Genomic DNA, 19,601 nt, shown 5'->3' on the forward strand with positions numbered 1-19,601 from the left:
CAGCAGCGTGCGCGGTGCAGGACGGGGACTTTGGGTACCCTGTCTGCCCCAGCGGGGCTTTGGGTACCCTGTCTGCCCCAGAGCCTCCTGGCCGTGGGTCCTCGTAAAGGTCTAAGGAAGCAGATCGGCGATTCCCCTCCCAGAGGAGAGGCAGTGACCGGGCGAGTGCATGTCCTGGGTCACGGCCCCTCTGGGGAGCCACCCGTGCTCTCCAGTGGGCCCTTGGGCACGTCCATCGCTGTCACCATCAGCGTGGCTCCCTCTCCCCCTTCCCCATGCCGTCCGTCTGTCCTTCCCGTCGCACCCTTGCCCCGCTTCTCTGTCCCTCCCCTGCCCCTGTTCCAAGCCCGAGTCCCGCTCGCCCCCTCCCCGTCCCTCCTCGCCGTCCCTTGTCCCCTCCCCGCGCCCGTCCCGCCCCTCGCCCCCCCGCCCGCCCGGGTTGATGGCGCTCAGCCCCCCCGAGCAGGAGGCGCCGGGGCTACCGGGGCTGCCGCTCCACTCGCCATGGACCTTCTGGCTGGACAAGTGAGTGGGGCCAGGGGGGCGGAGAGGAGCTGGAGAAAACCCCCCAGATCCGTCCGTGGAGAGCATCCCTGCGCGTTATCGGTTCGCTCGTCCAACAGATTGGACACCGGGAAATTAATCTTGGGCTGCGTGCACGGGAGAAGCGCTGGTGCGAGGGACTGTCCCGGTGCCTGTCCCCATCGAGGAGGGAGCCGCGTAGTGAAACCGGTTTGGAAACGCTTTCGGTTTTGTAGTTGAACGGCCGCACATTGACCCAGGAAACGTCGGTGGAGGTTTGGGCTCTAAATTTAGAAATGACGCTTGACAGCCCCGGGAATGGAAGGGTAAAGGTTGTGCTTTGCTTGCTGTGGTTTGTGCATCCCTGCTGCTGCCCAAATGGACCCGGTCCCAGCGGCCGGGATGTGCCCGGTCTTACAACTCTTTTAGTATCAGGTTTGGCTCCTGTAGGTGATCCGTTCTTGTTTTGAAGGATTAGCTAAAATTTATTAATTAACTGCAGTGTTCATATTACATTTTGGGTGCTTGAAGTTGGAGCCTCTAATGCCGTGGAAAGCCTCTGCCAGGGGAGCTCACCTCCGTGGTGCACGCAGAGAGGCATAGGGAAAAAGTACCAAAGTCAAAACTGAAACAGAAAGTTTATAACCAGAATTTGAGATTGTTTTTTCAAGTGTGTATTTTCTAGCATCTTGTTTTTTAATCCTCTCTGTCTCCTTTTACCAGTTTTCTGGTGTATTTCTCCGCTCCCCCCTGCCCCCCCATTCCAGAAGGAAAGTTCTCTCCTTTATCAGCTTTTCTGCCACTCAACTGCCTCACACTATTGGTGAAATTCTCCCCTTTAGTTATTTTTTTGGTAACTTTTCAACTCATGACAGGGAAATAACGAGAAACTGTTGAAAGCACACAAATATTATCAGGTCCCACAAATCAAATCTAATAAATAAACCCACCAATAATTTCTGATTAATCCTTTTGTACTCATGACATAGTTGTGGTCGGGTTCAGGGTCCGAGTAATACTTTTTGTGTCTTTATCTGTAAAAAGCACCATTTGGACTGGTATTTAAGCAAGCCCCCAACCAGATCTGTTTATTTACACAAGCCATGTAGAGATAAGCATGTCTATCTTTTATAATCAACATCGGAAGTTAAAACTCATTCCAAGTTCCTGAGTTGTATCATGATTTTTTTTTTTCCTAAGTCTTGGTTCAACCGTACTTTAGACTCTTAAAATTCAGTTATTTTATTGATTTCTTGGTTTTGTCTTCTTTCAGATCACATATAAGTGCATTTAATTAGTATTGTTGCTTCTTAACTTATAAATCCAAGAGTGTATGTAGCAGGGGGGAAAAAAAAGTGAGATCATTTATACACAAAACTGTGTGTTTTGTTTACTGACAACAGCAATGGAATAATAGGGAACAAGAATGATGGCAAACAAGGCATGTTTTATTGTCAAAAAAACATTCAAGGCATTAAAAAGCACACAGGAGATGGAACCAAGAACTTAATTTACTGCTGTGTGTGGGGGTTCATGTCTCTGCAGAGAAGTGGCTGGGATGTTTATTGGTACATCCATGGAGATTTGATGGAGGAATCTCTGCTTAGGCTTGTGTTGGATGGACTTTCTGTAGCAGATAACTGTGGGTGCTTTTTTAACTTACTTCAGTAGTACCTAGTGTGGAGCAGTGCTGTTTCCTCAGGAGATGGTATTGATTTTTGGCTGCTGCTACATTTTACCCTGTACTTGGACTGAAAAGCAGGAAGAAGTGATGCGTAAGGATAAATAGATGTCGAGACAGATATGTAGTTATCTTTTTCTATTAAATTACTGTGAGAGAGATCCATGACATACAATTTTAAGATCTCTAAAATGTATCTTTTCATTAAGTCACGCTGTTAAAATAAATATCCATCAGCTAAGTGGTGCTCTGTGTAGCAACTAGGGATGTGCTACCCTTGGGGTTCACAGCCTTGCTTTTATCACAGCATCACTGCATACATCTCCTGCCCTGGAATTAAATGCCTTTGTTTGATCTACATCAGCACTTGTTTCTGTGAATGCCCTGGCACAGGCTGAACATCTGGAGGCTGGTATCCTATGGCCAGGTCCTGGTTCATTGCCATCACCTCACACATGTCACAGGGCAACTGCATTTCCCATACATTCTGAGCCTTTCTTGGTATGTGTGTCTGAAATAGCCACCACCTGATATCGCTGTCTGGTGTCCTACTCCATAAATGCCTTAGGAAAGTGAGCACGATAAAAGCTTTGGGAGAATATTATTCACCAGTTGGACAAATAAAATCCCATCTATGATCTTCAAATGCTCGCAGGTCAGCAGTTTCATAGAAGGCAGCAGAAAAGCTGGCAGGTGTTTTTCATTTAAGAGCAATGAGGTTTCCTTTTCAATGGTTAAAATGTTCTAAGGTCACGTAGTAAAAGTTTGGAAAACAGCAGTTTAGATCTGCAGTTTTGTTTGTCTATTCAGCAGGTTTCCAAGTTCATATCCACATGTCTCATTTGCAGGACTTTTGCATGCAGTGGTCTTAGGGAGCATGGGGAATTTCGGCAAGTCTTCCAGAGGTTGTTGGTTGCCACCATGGGAAGCTGATTCGTGCTGGTGGCTCTTTACACTTCTGTTAACCTTGGTGAGATTCTGGTGCTGCTTGTAGTGGCCTCTAGCTCTGAAATGAAAGGTTGCCGTTTTTGTTTTTGCTACATTGTGTAGCCTTTAAATTGCTTTTTATGACAAAGTGTCAGTGTGCATCACTGAATATAACTAATTAAAAATGAGGATTACGAATCTGGTCACTGCATTGTGGAGAGCATTCAATATAGGGATTACACAAAAGAAGTCAAGTAACATGACTATCAAAGGCTGAATAACAGGCCATGTTAGGCACTTAAAAACATCACTTAATGGGATTTGGGATTGTGGATCTGGGTGTGATATTTGTATGAATATAAAGCTGTGAAACTGATTATGCTTTTTGATGTACTTGTGGACATCATGAAAATATCCTAGTTTGCAAATCCCAGCTGTTACTTAACCTGGGTATCACATGCCATTTTGTTGTGGTTTAACCCCAGCCAAAAACCAAGCTGCACAGAGCCGCTCACTCCCCCACCAGTGGAATTGGGGAGAGAGTTGGAAGGGTAAAAGCTGGAAAACTCGTGGGTTGAGATAAAGACAGTTTAATAGGGAAAGCCAAAGCTGTGCACACAATCAAATCAAAACAAGGAATTAATTAATTCACTGCTTCCCACGGGCAGGCAGGTGTACAGCCAACTCCAGGTGAGCAGGGCCCCATCGTGCATAACAGTGACTTGGGAAGACAAATGCCATCATTCCAAATGTCACCTCTTCTTCCCTCCACTTTATAGACTAAGCATGATGGCATATGGTCTGGCATATCCCCTGGGTCAGCTGGGGTCAGCTGTGCTGGCTGTCTCTCCTCCCAGTTTCCCATACACCCCCAGCCAGCGTTGCTGTACAAGTACTTATCTGCATGCCAGTGTGGCAGTACGAAAAGCAGAAAAGGCCTTGGCTCTGTGTGAGCACTGCTCAGCATTAACAAAAACATCTCTGTATTATCAACTCTGTGTTCAGCACAAATCTAAAATGTAGCCCCCCATTAGACCAACTGGGGAAAACCAACTCCACCCAGCCAAAACCAGCGCACATCTCATGTTTATTGCTGCACTGAGCCTTTTGCTACCAAAATAGCGGAGTCCTAGTAGCTGTTTGATTTTTTCGGCATCACAAGAAGCCAGAGGCTTTGTCAGTGGTCAGGGTTTTCAGTCCAGTGTGTGTTTGTGCACAGGTGATAATGAAGATGTTGCACATCCTTGCAAAAAGCCATCGTTTGAAGATCTCACTGCGTCTGAGCTGCCAGCGCTGCTGCCAGACCGCTATCAGTCAACAGCAAGGAAAATGCCAGAACCCTTCTACACAAATCAGTGCTATCAGGAGTTGAGCACACATCACACAAAAGCCCAGGACAGAAGCCTCATTTCTAGGTAAACCTCGCTCCCATGGAACTCTCAGTGTACAGCAGGGCAGGTCCCTTTGCAGGATCATGGCCTGCCTGCCTTGCCTTCTCGCCTGAGTTCAAACAATGCTCTTTAGATAATTTTATTTCTGTTGCAAGAAAAGTTTAACTCTTCAGTATCTTTGTGAGGGGAAGTATGTGCTTATAGACACTGTCAAATATGCAGGGTTGTTAGTCTACTCCAGGAAAGACAAAATATTCTTGCATAAATGTATTATCTGCGCTGATTTTTCCCTCTGTATCTTATAGATGAGTTCTATATAAAGTTTAGTAGATAAATTTTGATAACTGAACTATTTTAATAATGTGTTAATCTTCTTAACTGAACACATCAGATGTTTGAAACTAAACTTAATAATTTCCCTTCTTCCCTATAGAAAAATCTTATTTATCTAGGATCCTCTATTTCATCTATTACAGCTTATGAGTAGGTGGCTTACAATGAAAAATGATGGTTAATATTATAAGAATGTTCAACCCACTAAGTGCATTTTGACAGGCTTTGATGGCTTGAAATCAGTCTTTGTAGTCAGAATGGATTACCAGATTTATTTAGTTGCCACAGCATGTTTTTGAGTTTATGCTTTGTAAGTAAATATTTTGCTTATTTATACCAAAAGCCGTTGTAGTTAAGCACTTGCAGGGGTATTTTCAAAACTGCTTGGCAGCTTTTAAAGCTCCCGCTAAAGCCGTGATGAGATTCCCACTGGGAAACAAAGGCCAGTGTGAGCACATATGAAACAACTTCTATACTTAATTCTTTGCAGAAAAACAGAAAAGCTACAGTTCAGCATCAGAAATTAACATAAGCGCAACCACCTGGAGGTTTATTCATGGATAAAACAATGGGATTTATCTTTGTATCCTTTGTTCTTTATTCATGCTGGAATAATGAAGGAGTAGTGAAGCAAGCTAGCATTAGGATTCAGTTTATGTAGATTATTCCTGTTTCCACGTTCCCATGTGGTTCACCGTGAGATGCTGTACAGTGGGTCTGGCCTGATTAGGCAGCTCAATTAGCCCTGATATTGCACTAAAATTTCTCCCATAATGTCCTGAAGAAGCAGAGCAGGCAGGCCAGGAGAACCATTGAATATTTTATGTGCAGACTCTCCACGGGGAGCCCAGATGTGCATTTGTAGGTGGAGTGGCAACAGACCAACTACTTCAATGCCCAGAAGAGCTGTCGGTGCCAGGCTGGTGCTGTGATCCGTGTCCCTTCCTGTTACTGTGCTCAGGGGGACTGGCAGGGCCTGCTGACTTCCTTGGAAATGAATTGTTCCATGGCAGTAATTGACAGGTCAGTATGGCATATCAGATTAATTTTATTTTGATGGCAGTAAAATTATCCAAATGGGAGGATTCCTGTAGGGGCTTCATTTCAAGGGTCAGTATTTGCAGGGTCTTGTTTTGTAGTACCATGTGTATTGAGGTTTTTAGTAAAGTACACAAACATCTTACTACTCCTAGTGCATAGTGTGTTTCCTGGAAGACTTACAGAAGTAGGAATTTCTACAGATTCCTTCAATTGGAAGTCATCTGCCATTTCTGCTAACTTAAATTAAACTTATGCTGTATACTCAGTTGAAAAAAATTAAAATCAAAACTTCATGGGCTTCAAGGCACAAAACCCCCACAGTGATCATCTGTGTGGATCTGCTGAGTTTATGGGTGACTATCACAGAAATACTGCAGTTAAGATTTGTCAGCAGTCCGGAATTTTGCAGGAATTTTTCCTTCTGTCTGTCTGTGATTAGAATACTGTCTCTGCCTTATACACATCCATCAAACCAAATTTGTACAGGTGTAATTTCTGCAACAAATGACCCTGAACTTTTAAATTGATGCATCATCATATTCTCAATTGCAGCCTTTTCAATAGGGTTTTGGTTTTGTTTGATTGTTGGGATTTTTTTTTTCTTTTTGTGTTTGTTTGTTTGTTTTTTAATAAAAATATTTGGGGGTTCATGCTCACATCCATAAATGACTAATACTTTCCAGAGCTAGATGAAAGGCTGAAATAACACTATGTAATCTCGTGGGCATGGAGCATTTACTGGGCAGGTCACTAGAAATAAATGGTCACTCACCATAACTTTTAAAAGATAATTTACTGCTTGGTTGGTGCTTTCTGCCAGCTGATCACAGTTTCTCTGGAAAATGTTATTTGCAGCTATCAAAATGAACCATTTTATAACCTCAGAGTGGAATATTCTGTCTACCCTGTCTTAGCTGCTCTTTTAAACGGCATTGAATTTGCTAAATGGCTACCATGATTATCTAGGTAACCTTTGAAGGCTATGGTTGGAGAACACATTTTAATCTTTTATTTGAGTAAACCTTACTATTGAGGCAACTCAGTGGCAGTATCAGAATGAGGATATAGAGTGATGATACTGTATGTTGTACAGCATATGTTACCCCACATGCACTGGTGACTGCTAAGTTACTGAGAGTGCCTAAGAGAAGTAATTTCTTGAGCAGGGGTTTGGGACAGCGAGAGGCAAAGTTATCTCAGGCTTTGCCTGTTTGTGTTCTATTCTACATGAAACCAAGTGTTAGTAGAGGGGTGCTACTTCTGTCAGCAACAAGTTAAAAACAAGGGGTAGTTTGCAAATCCACTACTCCCTGCTGACAAATATCACGTGATAAGTTTCAAAGTCTGTTTTATTTACTACTTTTTTGTGTGCATTCAAAACCAGGCTGACTGGCACTCTCTATTAAATAATGTGAATTTCTTTTTTTGCTCTTCAATGCTGAGTGTAAAGTGTAAGTAAAAACTGCCAAAACACAAAAAAAACCCCAAGTCCTTACTATGATAATTCCTTTTGATCGCATTGATGGCAGTTTTGTTTGTTGCTGGTTTCAAGTTATCAGTTTTTTCATGGAAGTTTTCATAGTTCATGAGCACAGGACTAGAATCTGTGTCACAGCAATTTCTTGGGTTTTGTTTGCTTGTTTTTATAACCTCTAGTTAAAGTGATTTTTGAGATTTGGACATGTAACACTGTTTTCTTGCCAGTTCCACCACTGTAATGTGCTCTTATGTCTGGTAATTAAGAGGCAAATAATAAAGTAGGTGTTAGTTTGCCTGTTCTATACTGGAAAAGCTGGGAGGGATTTTTCTTTTGGTTTTGTATTTTTAAAGTAACTTACGTTGATAGGAGCCTTCAAAAAACCTTAGAGCTGCTATTAGACTTCTGAAGATGTGATGATGTTTCAGTAGTTTTGCATATTAAATTTCTTCCTTTATGTGAATGTCTAGGGTTTGCCCCAGAGCCTGAATGATATCTGTAACAACTGAGAGTAACTTCAGTGTTTCCCTGGACATATTTCATTCTGATCAGATGTATCAGGGAGGGTTACTGAGATCTAGTTTGCTTTTATCCTTTCTTCAGCTGGTACCTGAGCAACAGCTGCGTTTTCTTCTGTTTCCTTAAACTTGTTCTGTTGCCTCTGTTTCCAGATTTAGTAATTTTACACATTTTTGTATCCTCTTCTGGGACACAATGGGAGGTTGCTTCGTCTTTGATCTTCATTTTTCTTTAGAAATCCTGCTTCAGCTTCTGAAGAGAAAAAATATTTCCAGTTCTAACAAATTGAATGTGCCTTAGCAATTTTGACCTCATTCCTCTAAAAATTGTGTCTGTGGGATTGTGTGCTGGGAATTGTAAGGTGGGCGTTACGATGCACTATTAGTGTGGTGACAGGAGCCAAGTGATGTCTGAGGGTGTGGATGCACCGTCCTGTGTCTCAAGCACTGAAGATTCATGACAAAGGTTATAAATAGAATCATTTAGGTTGGAAAAGGCCTTTCAGAGGATGAGGTGCAGCTGGTGCTGTGCGTGCCTGAAGGGAGCAGCTCCAGGTGGGAGCTGGGAATGGTCAGTACGAGGGTGAGCTGGAGAAGCTGAACCATTCCTGGTGTACCAGCGTGTCTGGCAGTGAGGCCAACCTGAGAATCTTGTGGCTTTACGGGACGTGCTGGTGGTAGATGTGGCTTGAAGACACAGTGCCAGCGGTGGAAGAGCTGTGTGTGTTGGTTTACGTGGCAGGGGAGCTGCCCTTTGGGACGTGTGCTTCTCCTCAGCCCGTGTGCATGACCCATCCATCAGAGGGACCCATGACAGTTGTGACTGGCCCGGTGAGGGCGGTGTGGGGCTGAGGGAAGGTCCTGCCGCTATCCCGCATCCCTTCATCTCTCCATGATCCTGCCTTCCCACCATCCCTCCATGATCCTTCATCCCTTCATCCCTCTGTGATCCCGCATCCCGCCTTCCTGCCATGCCTACATGATCCCACATCCTGCCTTCCCTCCATGATCCTGCATCCCTTCATCCCTCCATGATCCCGCATCCCTTCATCCCTCCATGATCCCCCATCCCTTCATCCCTCCATGATCCCCCATCCCTTCATCCCTCCATGATCCCCCATCCCTTCATCCCTCCATGATCCCCCATCCCTTCATCCCTCCATGATCCCGCCTTCCCTTCATCCCTCCGTGATCCCGCATCCCGCCATCCCTCCGTGATCCGCCATCCCTTCATCCCTCCATGATCCCCCATCCCTTCATCCCTCCATGATCCCGCTTCCCTTCATCCCTCCGTGATCCCGCATCCCGCCTTCCCGCCGCCTGTGCGCCTGCCCCACCTAGCGGCCGGCGCTGGGAACAGCGCGGATTATGTTCTTTTTCCAAGTGTGAAGCACTGGGAGTGTCTTAAAACGCTTAAATAAGGGAGCTAAAGTGTACTAAGTGCAATTAAAAATAATTGCAGAGGATGACCATGCAGTCCCCTTCTGGTAGCCCGTCACCTGTGAACAGCAGGGCTCTGAGGGGATGGGGTGGCCCTGAGAGCAGCGCTGTGCTGCTTGGTTTAAAACTCCTAATTCTCCCGTTTAATCAACATATTTTACAAATTACGTGGTCAGTATTAACCTATTCACAAGTATAAAAGCACTTTTTAAACTCTTATCTTTAAATGATTCATGATAATTGGAGTTGGGCTTCCACTTTGACACGTGAATATTTCAACCTCGCACTCATGCGATTCACATTCCCTCTCCATCTCCCTTCTTTCCCTCCTTGATAAAACAGATGTTTTAATTAATCTGTACTTTGTTTTCAAGATCACTTCCTGGTACAACAGCGGCTGAATGTGCATCAAACTTGAAGAAGATTTATACAGTACAAACAGTGCAGGTAAAGTGTCAGGCTCTGCTACAGGAGCTACCACACGTTATTAATGTAACTTCACACCTTAAGTTTCATTTTTCCTCACAGAATGAGTCACAGCTGTGGCTTTGCTTACCTGAGGTGTGAAACGTGAGTTTTGTTGGAGTTGTGTGTGTGTATTACTGAGTCATTGTTTGAATTTCACTTGGCTTTCCAGACCAGGAAAGGAGGAGGCATATTGGATTTAAATATTGGATTATTAAATTTTCCTGAGTTTCCACTTGTACCTCTGTTGGATTGTTATACTTGATTTATTTTAATAATTTTTCTGCTTTTTTTCCCATGTTTTATTTAACACAGAAATTCATTATACAAAGACTAAAAATTGCAGCTTGTGGGGGTTTTTTTTTGGTCTTTCCTACTTGAGCATGAATCAAAAAAAATTTAGCAAACTGACTTGAATTAAAGTACTCTTACATCATGGAAAACTCACAGTAATGAGAAATTCTGCATGTCTGTGTCATCTGCCAGTGCCTAGCAGTGGACATCTCTTGCACGTAAAATTGCATTTCTGTTTTAATACCACAGTTACCATGAAGTGTAGCCAATTGGTATTTCTCTCACCTTAATGCTAAGCTGATTCTAGTTCACTAAATCTCTGAAATTCTAAGGTAGTGCCAAACCCTTCTCTTTGAGAAGCACAGCTGTAGTGATCTCCTGGAGTTTTAAACAAGGCTTTCATATAATATGATCTTCCTTGGGAAAGTGAAGCCAAAATCTTCATTGACTCCATCACTCTCCTTCATGGCCAGTGCCTACTCAATGAGGAATTCCAGCCTCCACCACCTGAAGGATATTTTCAACCCAAAACCTTCCAAACAAAGTCCTTGGTTCAGGACATAAAGAGTTTTCAAATGCTTCCACAGCCATCTGCCAGTGTAGCTCTGCTTCTTTTTCTGTCAGTAGCTTTAGGGTTTGGGCAAACAACCAGGTAAGAATAAGACAAAAGTTGAAACAGGTGTTTCATAACAAGTTTTTATATTTTTATTAGTCTTCCATCTCTCTTCTTGTGACTGGGAAATGGTAATTGCTGGTAGGCAGAGTCACCAAGGGCCGCAAAATTTTATCACATAATGTTGCAATCTTTGTTACTAAAATCGTGCTAATGATTAAGTATTAGATAATACTTAATGTATTAGATAATACTTGAATATTATGTGTAGATAATACTTAATGAGTTGCACTACTAATTAATATTGCATCACCACATGTTGATGCAACTTAAGTCTTTAAAAATCTTATTCCCGGCTGTTGGATAAAGAAGAACAGAGATTGGGATCTTTTTAGTCATCCCTCCCTGTTGCTCACCACTGCTTTTGGGTGCCTTTTATCCACCCCAAACATGCATGACAGCTTCTGCTTGTACCAGCAGAGACACTGGGAAGTAATCAAATGGTTCCTGGTAACTTGGATCTTCTGATTTCTCCCCCCTTCCTGTATTAACATGTGCATCTCACATTCTTTGCATGTGGTTGAAACCTTTCATTTAGACAAAGTAGCTGGGTTGCTGGTTAGGCATTTAGTTCACCAGAATTATCGTTTGTGGTGGTTTTGTAACTCAGGATAATCACAATGAAGTTTAGGCTAGGCTAGGATATTTGATACAAATATTTTTTTTATATGCTAATAAAATACTATGTGCTGCTTTGTTCTCACATACTTAGTGTAACTCTGTTTTTTATTATTTTTCTTCCCTCCCTATTGAAAAGGACCTTGATTCTAAAATAATCCACACTTGGACTGCTTCCCTTCTTTCCACCTTCACTTATGCAGAATTGGCATCTAAAAAAAAAAAAGTAGAAATTAACTTTTAACAAGTTCTTCTCCAAGCATTTTGTTATAACACAGAAGATGCCAGTTCTCTAGGAGAAGGATATGTAATTGTTTTAGAGCAAACTAGCAAGGCAGTAAATCTGCAGGAAACGTACTCTCTTGTGTTAGTGCAACTAGTGTTTTTTCTTTTTAAGGATTTCTGGAGTGTCTACAACAACATTCCTCCTGTGACAGATTTGCCTCTGAGATGTAGTTACCATTTAATGCGGGGAGAAAGACGCCCACTCTGGTACGTGTGTTCTCATCAGACATTTCTGGGAATGGGCAGTGGAAGAACCTGAACTGGAGAAAGGAGACAGGTGTGGGACAGGAATGTCTTGTTTATGTTTTATTTTAAGTCTATCAAAGTAATTTTGTGTTTTAGGAAAGGGATTGCCAGAGGTTGATCTCATCATCAGTAACCCACTAACTTTTCAGTAATTACACATAAAAGTATATTGGCCAATATCAGCATTTTTATATATATATATATATATACATATATATGTAAATTTTTTTTTTAGACAGAAAAACCAGTTCTGAAGTAAGAATTGAGGACTGCAGGTTTTTTTGAAGGTGTCCTCCTAAAGCTTCCCAGCTCCTTTCCCCAGCATCTGTCAGGATTGGAATATCTAAACCCCTTATGAAACCTAATGGAAATTCCCCAGGACCAACAGACTCCCACCAAAGATGAATTTTAGGTTATTCCTTTAACTTTGCTTTTACAGAGTTTTAACAGGAAAGTAAAAGCGATAATTTAAAATCTTATTGAATGAATTGTGGCAGAATAAACTTGAGGAGCTCACAGGTTTGCACATCGTGCCTTTGTCATTACAAGGCAGTTTAATGATTATGTCTGCCCTGACCCTGGGCAACTTCAGTCTTTTTTAAATATGAGCAATTGATTTCTAGCTGTCACAAAACTGAAATGAAGTGTGCTCATGTTCTTTTGTTAAATTGGATGAATGGGAGACTAATAAGTTGCTTCTGTGAAAATATGCCAGAGGTTTTCCAAAATCAAAGGTTACCATGGTAAAACGTAAAATTGTTTTGTGGCTTGTTCCCATACAGTGTGCAGTCACTTCAAAGATGGTCTGTTGTCAGGGAAAATGTAAGTATTTTCCAAGACACAAAACTTAGGAAAAGGGATTAGGTGTTGAGAGATACACTTCATATGAACAATGAAAGAATTATCTGTGATGTCAGAAGTCAGAGTCATGCTCCCTGGAGTTGGTAATTGCATTTCAGATGGGATTTTTCTGGGAAAATTAAACCACAAACATAAGGTTATCTAGATGTGGAATTGACTGTTTATTTTCACTGATCTATTTCCCATAACAGGGAAGAAGAAAGCAATGCCAAAGGAGGTATATGGAAAATGAAGGTCCCTAAAGAAAGTACGGTATGTTATACTGACTTCTTACTCAGACCTTATTTAGTAAGGGAGTATCTTTAAATTGTATCTGATAAAGCTGTTGTAAAACTTTTTACTTCTGACATCATCCAACACAACAACCAAACACTTTTACCATACATAACCTTTTAAATACAATGAGCAAAAGTTTTTTTTCCAATAATTCCGTCTCTCTTGCTTTAGATAACATTTGGCAACGTGTTATCAAGCAATTGAAAACTGCAGTGTTTCCATTTGGAAACATGGGAATTTATAATCACCTTTGTTCTCGAGACTGTTTGCTTACAGGCATACAAAGGAAAACAGGAAACCTTTTCCTGATAATCTATGCTAAATTATAGCCAGAACCACAGTCGACACAGCACAGAGTTTCACTGAAATGCTCCTAAACACTCTGTCAAACTCTGTAGGACTATTTCTGCTTGGTGTGGCTTGTTTGCCCCTGTGATGGCTCTGAGTAGCCTGTGACTTTCTACAGCCAAACGTGGACCAAGGCGTTGTTTCCACCAGTAACTCACGGCTGTGCTCCCACTGGAAGAGGCAAGATCTTGCTTCCTTCTCTTCTGATCCCTCTTGCACTGGCTCTGATCCTCATCAGACTGTTTAATGAACCAGCTTAGTGCACTCTGTTGTTGCAAAAAGTCTCCTGGGTTTTTTTTATTTTTAATTAGACTGTAAGGTCAGGGGAGCTTTTGATGGGCGTAAAGTAGAAAAGACAAGTAAGATCATCCCCTTTGGCAACGGTGAGTTGTCAGAGCACCTTGTGTGCTTTTTGGGAAATTGCAGTGCTGCTCAGGTTTTTTTCCCTTTCCTTTTTTTTTTTTTTTTCCCCTCTCTTTTTTTTTTTTTTTTAATTCAGAAGTGTTAAAGATTAAGTCTGTTCAGGCATGTCATTGTTTGAGCCCTGATGAAATAACTGGTTTCTCTCTGCATCCCTAATCAAATGCACGTGAGTAACTTCTCCTGTGAACTTCCATGGCGAGGAGATTTGACCTCTTCACAGGTGGTGTTTATGTGTGCAAGTATGCTTTGGATCAGGCCTTTAAACACGAAAAGTGAAGTGTCAGGAAAATGTGACAGCCTTGCAGAAGGCATTAAATGCTGAAAGATGGCACTCAATTTCAGCCAAAAGTTAATTGATTTTTGCCTGTGGGCTTTTTTCCTCTATGTGAGTTGCAGCTTTCCTCCCCTGCAGTCCCAAGTGATCACAAAAGACTCAAATTGTCTTTTTCCTCTTATAATCCAAGGTGTGAAGATTGCCAGAAGTGACAAGTGGTTTGGGAAGCCTGCATTACTGGGCAGTGAATTTAGGGGCCCCAGAGGCCTTGTTTTTCAGAGGCTGAATGACAGCCCATTTTTGAAATGAAGGTACTTTTGATCTCTCAAACTACACACCACATGGCCCCAGTCACTTCTGAAAGGTCTGCTTGAAGGTGAACTTCAGTCAGCTTTCATTGCCTTGTAAATAACATAAATAATACCTTTATGCCTGTTTCTCATTTTTTGGGTTCGTTCTTCATCACAGCATCTCCTTGACTGAGATGAACCATCTTGTTCAGACCTAACTATGAATTATATAACACAGCATGTACTTGCAATAAATACTCCTTTTTTTTCTAGACAACTTCAGAAAGAGAAGACACTCCAAACTGAGCTAGCAAAACTAACTTTTAAATTAAAAAATAATAATGCAAATGTAACTTTTTTCTGCTTCCTTAGGCTGCAGTTTGGAAAGAGCTACTGCTGGCAACTATTGGAGAGCAGTTTACAGATTGTTGTGCAGCAGGTAATGATTGAGGCAAGCATGACAAATTGAGTTGGAATACAGAACACGGTAGCACTGCTAAAAATGGGGTGTAGGGCTGGAAACCCTGTTCATACCTGTTGTCATTAAGAAGAGGACAAGGTATGCTGACTACCTTTGTACAAGACTCAAGCTTGACAGCTTGTGTCTGTGGGAAGCCAGCAGGTTTTCTAGTTATTAAACATCTGTCAGTTAGCCAGTATTTAAATAATTAATTTTCATTCCCCAGTATCAGGATTATGGAACCCTAAATGGCACTTCCATACAGATTGTTTGGATTGTCACTGTTGGAAGCATCTAAATTAGATCAATCATAGAAATCATAAAAGGTTTGGGTTGGCAGGGACATTGAAGATCATCTAGTTCTAAACCCCCTGCCATGGGCAGGGACACCTTCCACTGGAGCATGTTTCTCAGAGCCCCATCCAACCTGGCCTTGAATAGATGTCCCCATTTGCCCTCATGGTCCCACTGGTTAGGAATTGTCAGGGGAAGCACCAGTGCAGACCTGAAGCAGAGGGACACTGCGTGGTTTGCCTGTGGTGACATTAAAAGCCCACAGCAGGGCCACAACACAAACCTGGCTCTCCTGAATCCCAGGTTAGCACTCTACCCAGAAGCAATATTTTGTTCATTGCTTAAAAATACTGCTCAGGTCAAGGTAATGTTTCATGTAATTGAATTTACATAAATATTCTAAAAGTACTTTGCTGGTTTACTGGAAAACGGGCATTAATCAACCAGAAGCTCACATATTATTTTGGTCAGAGGTAATAATTTAATGAAGTCCCTTTCAGAATAAATATCTTCTCTAGGCCTGCAAGGTTCCTTGCAAGGAAAGGAACTCTGAGAAGGTACTGTGAACACTAGCTGCTTTAAAACAGATTGTCAAAGGCAACTTCTTAGTCATGAAAAGCAAGTACAAGTCTGACCATTTAATTCATTAAGGCTCTGTTAAAGAATAGTTTCTTGCTTCTGGGTGAAGCAAACGATGAACTTGCTGACCCACTGGCCTAGAGGGAAAGTGTTCTGTGAGCTGTTACTAAACTAACTTTTCAATTCAAATGGCACTTCTCCATCGTTTCTTTTGACCATATTTACTTCTCTCCTAAGCATGAATATCTGACTAAACTGGATGTTACAGTGGCTGTGAATATCCTGTTAGGAATGTTCCTTCACCGCTCTGTCATTCCATAAAAAAGAATTGCATTACTCAGGTTCACAGAGCAGTTCAGCAAAGACCTTCCAATCAGTGTCTCTCACACCCTTTATATACTGATAGGGTTGACTTGGGGTCACTTTATGATACTCTGCTGCCTACAGAGGTAGTTTTCCCCTTGTCCATGTGGTTTTGGCACCATCTCTGTGTTATCATTACTGACCCCTTCCTTAGGATGCATGGGACAGCTGTGCCATGGAGCTCACAGCTGGAGGCACCCACTGCTCCCAGTGGAAAGCTGTGGCTCGGCCTTTGAGCTCTCCATAAAGCTGCATCCTGAGAATTTCACACCAAAAAGGGCTTTCTCAGCAAAACATGGAGTTACCAGCACTGGCAGCAGCAGCCTGACTGGGGCTTTATTAATTTTTTTTTTTTCCTTTTTTCTGTTGCTGTCTTGACAAAATGTAAAGGAAAAAGGGAATAAAGTCTGGAAAAGCTGGTATCTGATTTCCACCAGGTACTGTTCCTGGGGTTTTAGTTGTTTCACCCTCATCCTCACATTTTTGCTTGTAGGCATTATTGTAGGTAAATTATCTTATTGCTGACCTTACTGAAGGGAGTCTTGTGATTCCCTTCTAATCAAGAGTGCTAATAGCAAAGATGAATAATCTTATGGCACTTCATAAAAAACACTATGAGGTAATATTTCCAATAGCTTCTATAAACACAGTGGTTCTTTCTGGTAACTATTTTGTCTGGTTTGAACATTGGTATTTTCCTCACTGGAGATTGCTTTTTTTTTTTTTTCAAGTCTTCATTTTTTTCCTCAGCTTTTGGGCACTGTTTCATAATACATAACTAGCAAATTAGACATGTCTCACTTTTAAAGTATTCCTTAATGATTCTTCCCCTTCTGTGCAGAAGATGAAGTAATAGGGGTTAGTGTCAGCGTTCGGGACCGTGAAGATGTTGTGCAAGTCTGGAACGTGAATGCCTCTTCAGCAAGTGAAGCAAAAGTTCTAGAGAAGATACACAAACTTCTGCCACACACATCTTTTAAGGCAGTCTTCTATAAACGTAAGTGTTTTGTACTGTTTGTACTGTTAATTTCCACCTTCATTAGAAAAACAAGATGCTGGGAGGGTATTTCCATGGGAATATCCTGCCTGATTCATCATTAATCACTTAGGAACATAGCATCTGTCATTGCATTAAAATTAGGTCCCTTCAATGTAAAAGTTAGCTATCATTCAAAAGATATTTTTAATTTAATCGTAGAATATATTTGGTTTCATGTTTAATATGCCTGAGTCATAAAACAAGTGAGACAAATCTCTTGATAACTCTCAAGGCTACACGCTGTTCAATTGAAGGATTCATTTAAAGGAACCATTTACAATCAGGATTTTAAGGGATCTCGTATTTTAATATCTCTATAAATGTATTATCAGAATAGTGTATTCTCAAAGATCACTTGTTGGCATGTTATGTCTTCCTTGACTGATTTATACACTGCCATCTTCTGTTTTTTTAATCTTTTCCTTGCCATAGTTTACATGTTCTTTTATTCTTTTTTTCCCCTTCTCTCTTCCCTAGCCCACAGAGAGCATCATGCTTTCGAAGGCTGACGTGGAAAGCATTAAGTGCAGTGTGTGCCAAGCTCATTTGTTGTTCTTTGGTGTTTTGAGGTGGTCTGAACAAGGAGGAGAATGGTGGAAGCCCTGCAGAAGTGCTACATGCAGTTGGTCCTTTTGAGTTTCTGACATTTCAAACTGGGCTATTGCTGTTGAAAATGAAGAAAAAAACAGTTGCCTTGACCACTAAATGTGCGATTCATCACTTCTTGTTGAGTTGACCTTTTTAATTCTTCATTGTTTCTTTTAAAAGATATTTTGGCCACTTGTTTTTTGCAACCTGATTCTATATTCCCATTTCATTAAGACAGCAGGCTTTCTTTCCTTCTGTGCTGTACTTAGTGGAAAAGCAAACATGCACAGAGATGCTGCGCTGCTTCTCTGAGATGTGCTCTGCATAGAGGAATGCTGGCTTGGGGAAATGTGTTTTCAATTTTCACTTTGAGACATTCCTATCATGTTAAGATTTACTCACTGAGTTTGTCCCAAGAGAGAAAGAAATTGCACTGCATTTATTCTAATATTCTAATATTCAGTGTAATCTGGTTGTGCACTGACAACAGCACACATACTGTAAATGTAAATAGAAAAGGGTTCATTAAATTATATTCATTATATTGGGACTAACCCTGTGTGGGATGATGTTAATGTCTTTTGATTGTATTGATTTCAGAAGAACCCTCGTTCAGGCTAGAATGAGAAATTTTTTGGTAGGAAAACTTGCAAACTCCACCCCATCTTATTTAAGAAGCGATGGGGTGTTTATGTTTTTATATTGTATGCTTTCCTTTGGTACATTTCTGTACATTCATGAAAACGTGTAATGAATAATTTCTAATGTGTTTTACAAACTGGATCCATCCCTCCCACTTCCAGTACTTCAGGCCCATGTCTGCACCCACTAGGTCAGTGTCAGAATTGCTGCTGACTTCAGTGCTAAGGAAGAGCATCTGTAGTTTCAAGCCATGAAAACTTCCTAAGTGACCTTTTTAAAACAAACAAAAAATACAGAAAAGTAATAGACTGTGTTGCAGCAAGAATAGAAATATAAACAGTGTTAACCTTTAAGTGTTTGTCTATTTTAACTATTTGAGGTGCTTTAATATACTACCAAAGATTGATTTAGTTCCCCTTACGAGAAGAAGCTGCAAGGTAGAGATGACTGTGCCACTTAGCACTCCTTCCTCGTTTAGAGGTTTTTGTTTGGCAGCTGTTCAAGTTCCACTAATTTCCACATACTAAGGAGACAACAGTAAAAATCAAATAAATTTAAAAATAAGTATCATGCATTTGAGATTTTTTTTTATAACTTCATCTTGTATTTACAACTTTAACTTGTATTTATGAACTGTGTAGTTAATGAGTATTAACAATTAAACACATTTTCTAAAGTCCAAATGTCTTGCTTCTGTAATTGCTTTCTGAGATTAAATGTTTCTGGTCCTGTTTTTTCAAACCTGTGTATTTTTCAGTAAAACTCTCTTAAAAGCTATCTGTTTTGTTCATAGATTGAGATTTATTTTTTTTTTAATGAAAAAGTATGGAGTGCCAGCAGATACTTGCAGGTGGGATGTACATGGAAAGCCTCCAGGCCTGTGTGATGGAGAAGAAAAGTGACTTCAGAGAAGAGAGGGGTAGAACACATTGAGGAAAAATGTTTGTAACAGCTTGATGAGCAAGATTTCTCACTTGAAATACTTCCCTGTCTTTGGAGGAAATGTGAGTGGAATACCAATGGAGAATTAATCACACACCTCTCCCTCCTCTTTGTTTTACTTTTGGAAACAAGCCAGACTCTCTTACCTCTTCCCCAGGTTTGTTTTCAGCACGGATGTTGATTTCAGTAGAGTTGGATCTGCTGGCAGGAATGGCTGAGCTGGTGATGTCACTGGAACTTGCTAATTTAAGGTATTACTTTATTCATCCTATTGAAGGAAATTATTTTTATATTGTTGCCTTGTGTGCCCC

The 19,601-nt window shown here is 41.2% G+C and overlaps 1 protein-coding gene across 3 annotated transcripts; it reads left to right on the forward strand.

Annotated features, from left to right (window-relative positions):
- Positions 1–415: 415 nt before the first annotated feature.
- Positions 416–19,031, forward strand: EIF4E3 (eukaryotic translation initiation factor 4E family member 3). 3 transcript variants are annotated; one of them, XM_064667181.1, is made up of 7 exons: positions 416–525; positions 9,705–9,777; positions 11,778–11,872; positions 12,964–13,024; positions 14,756–14,822; positions 16,924–17,076; positions 17,596–19,031. In XM_064667181.1, exons 1-7 carry the CDS (start codon positions 443–445, stop codon positions 17,625–17,627), a joined length of 564 nt encoding a protein of 187 aa, XP_064523251.1. In that variant the 5' UTR covers positions 416–442; the 3' UTR covers positions 17,628–19,031. The 3 variants fall into 3 exon arrangements, with proteins under 3 accessions (XP_064523251.1, XP_064523250.1, XP_064523252.1); XM_064667180.1 differs by having other exon boundaries at positions 417–525; positions 16,921–17,076; XM_064667182.1 differs by lacking the exon at positions 416–525 and adding an exon at positions 554–797 and having other exon boundaries at positions 16,921–17,076.
- The last annotated feature ends 570 nt before the right edge of the window (positions 19,032–19,601 follow it).

Source organism: Pseudopipra pipra, chromosome 11 (genome assembly GCF_036250125.1).
Source record: "Pseudopipra pipra isolate bDixPip1 chromosome 11, bDixPip1.hap1, whole genome shotgun sequence".
NCBI classification, from domain to species: domain Eukaryota; kingdom Metazoa; phylum Chordata; class Aves; order Passeriformes; family Pipridae; genus Pseudopipra; species Pseudopipra pipra.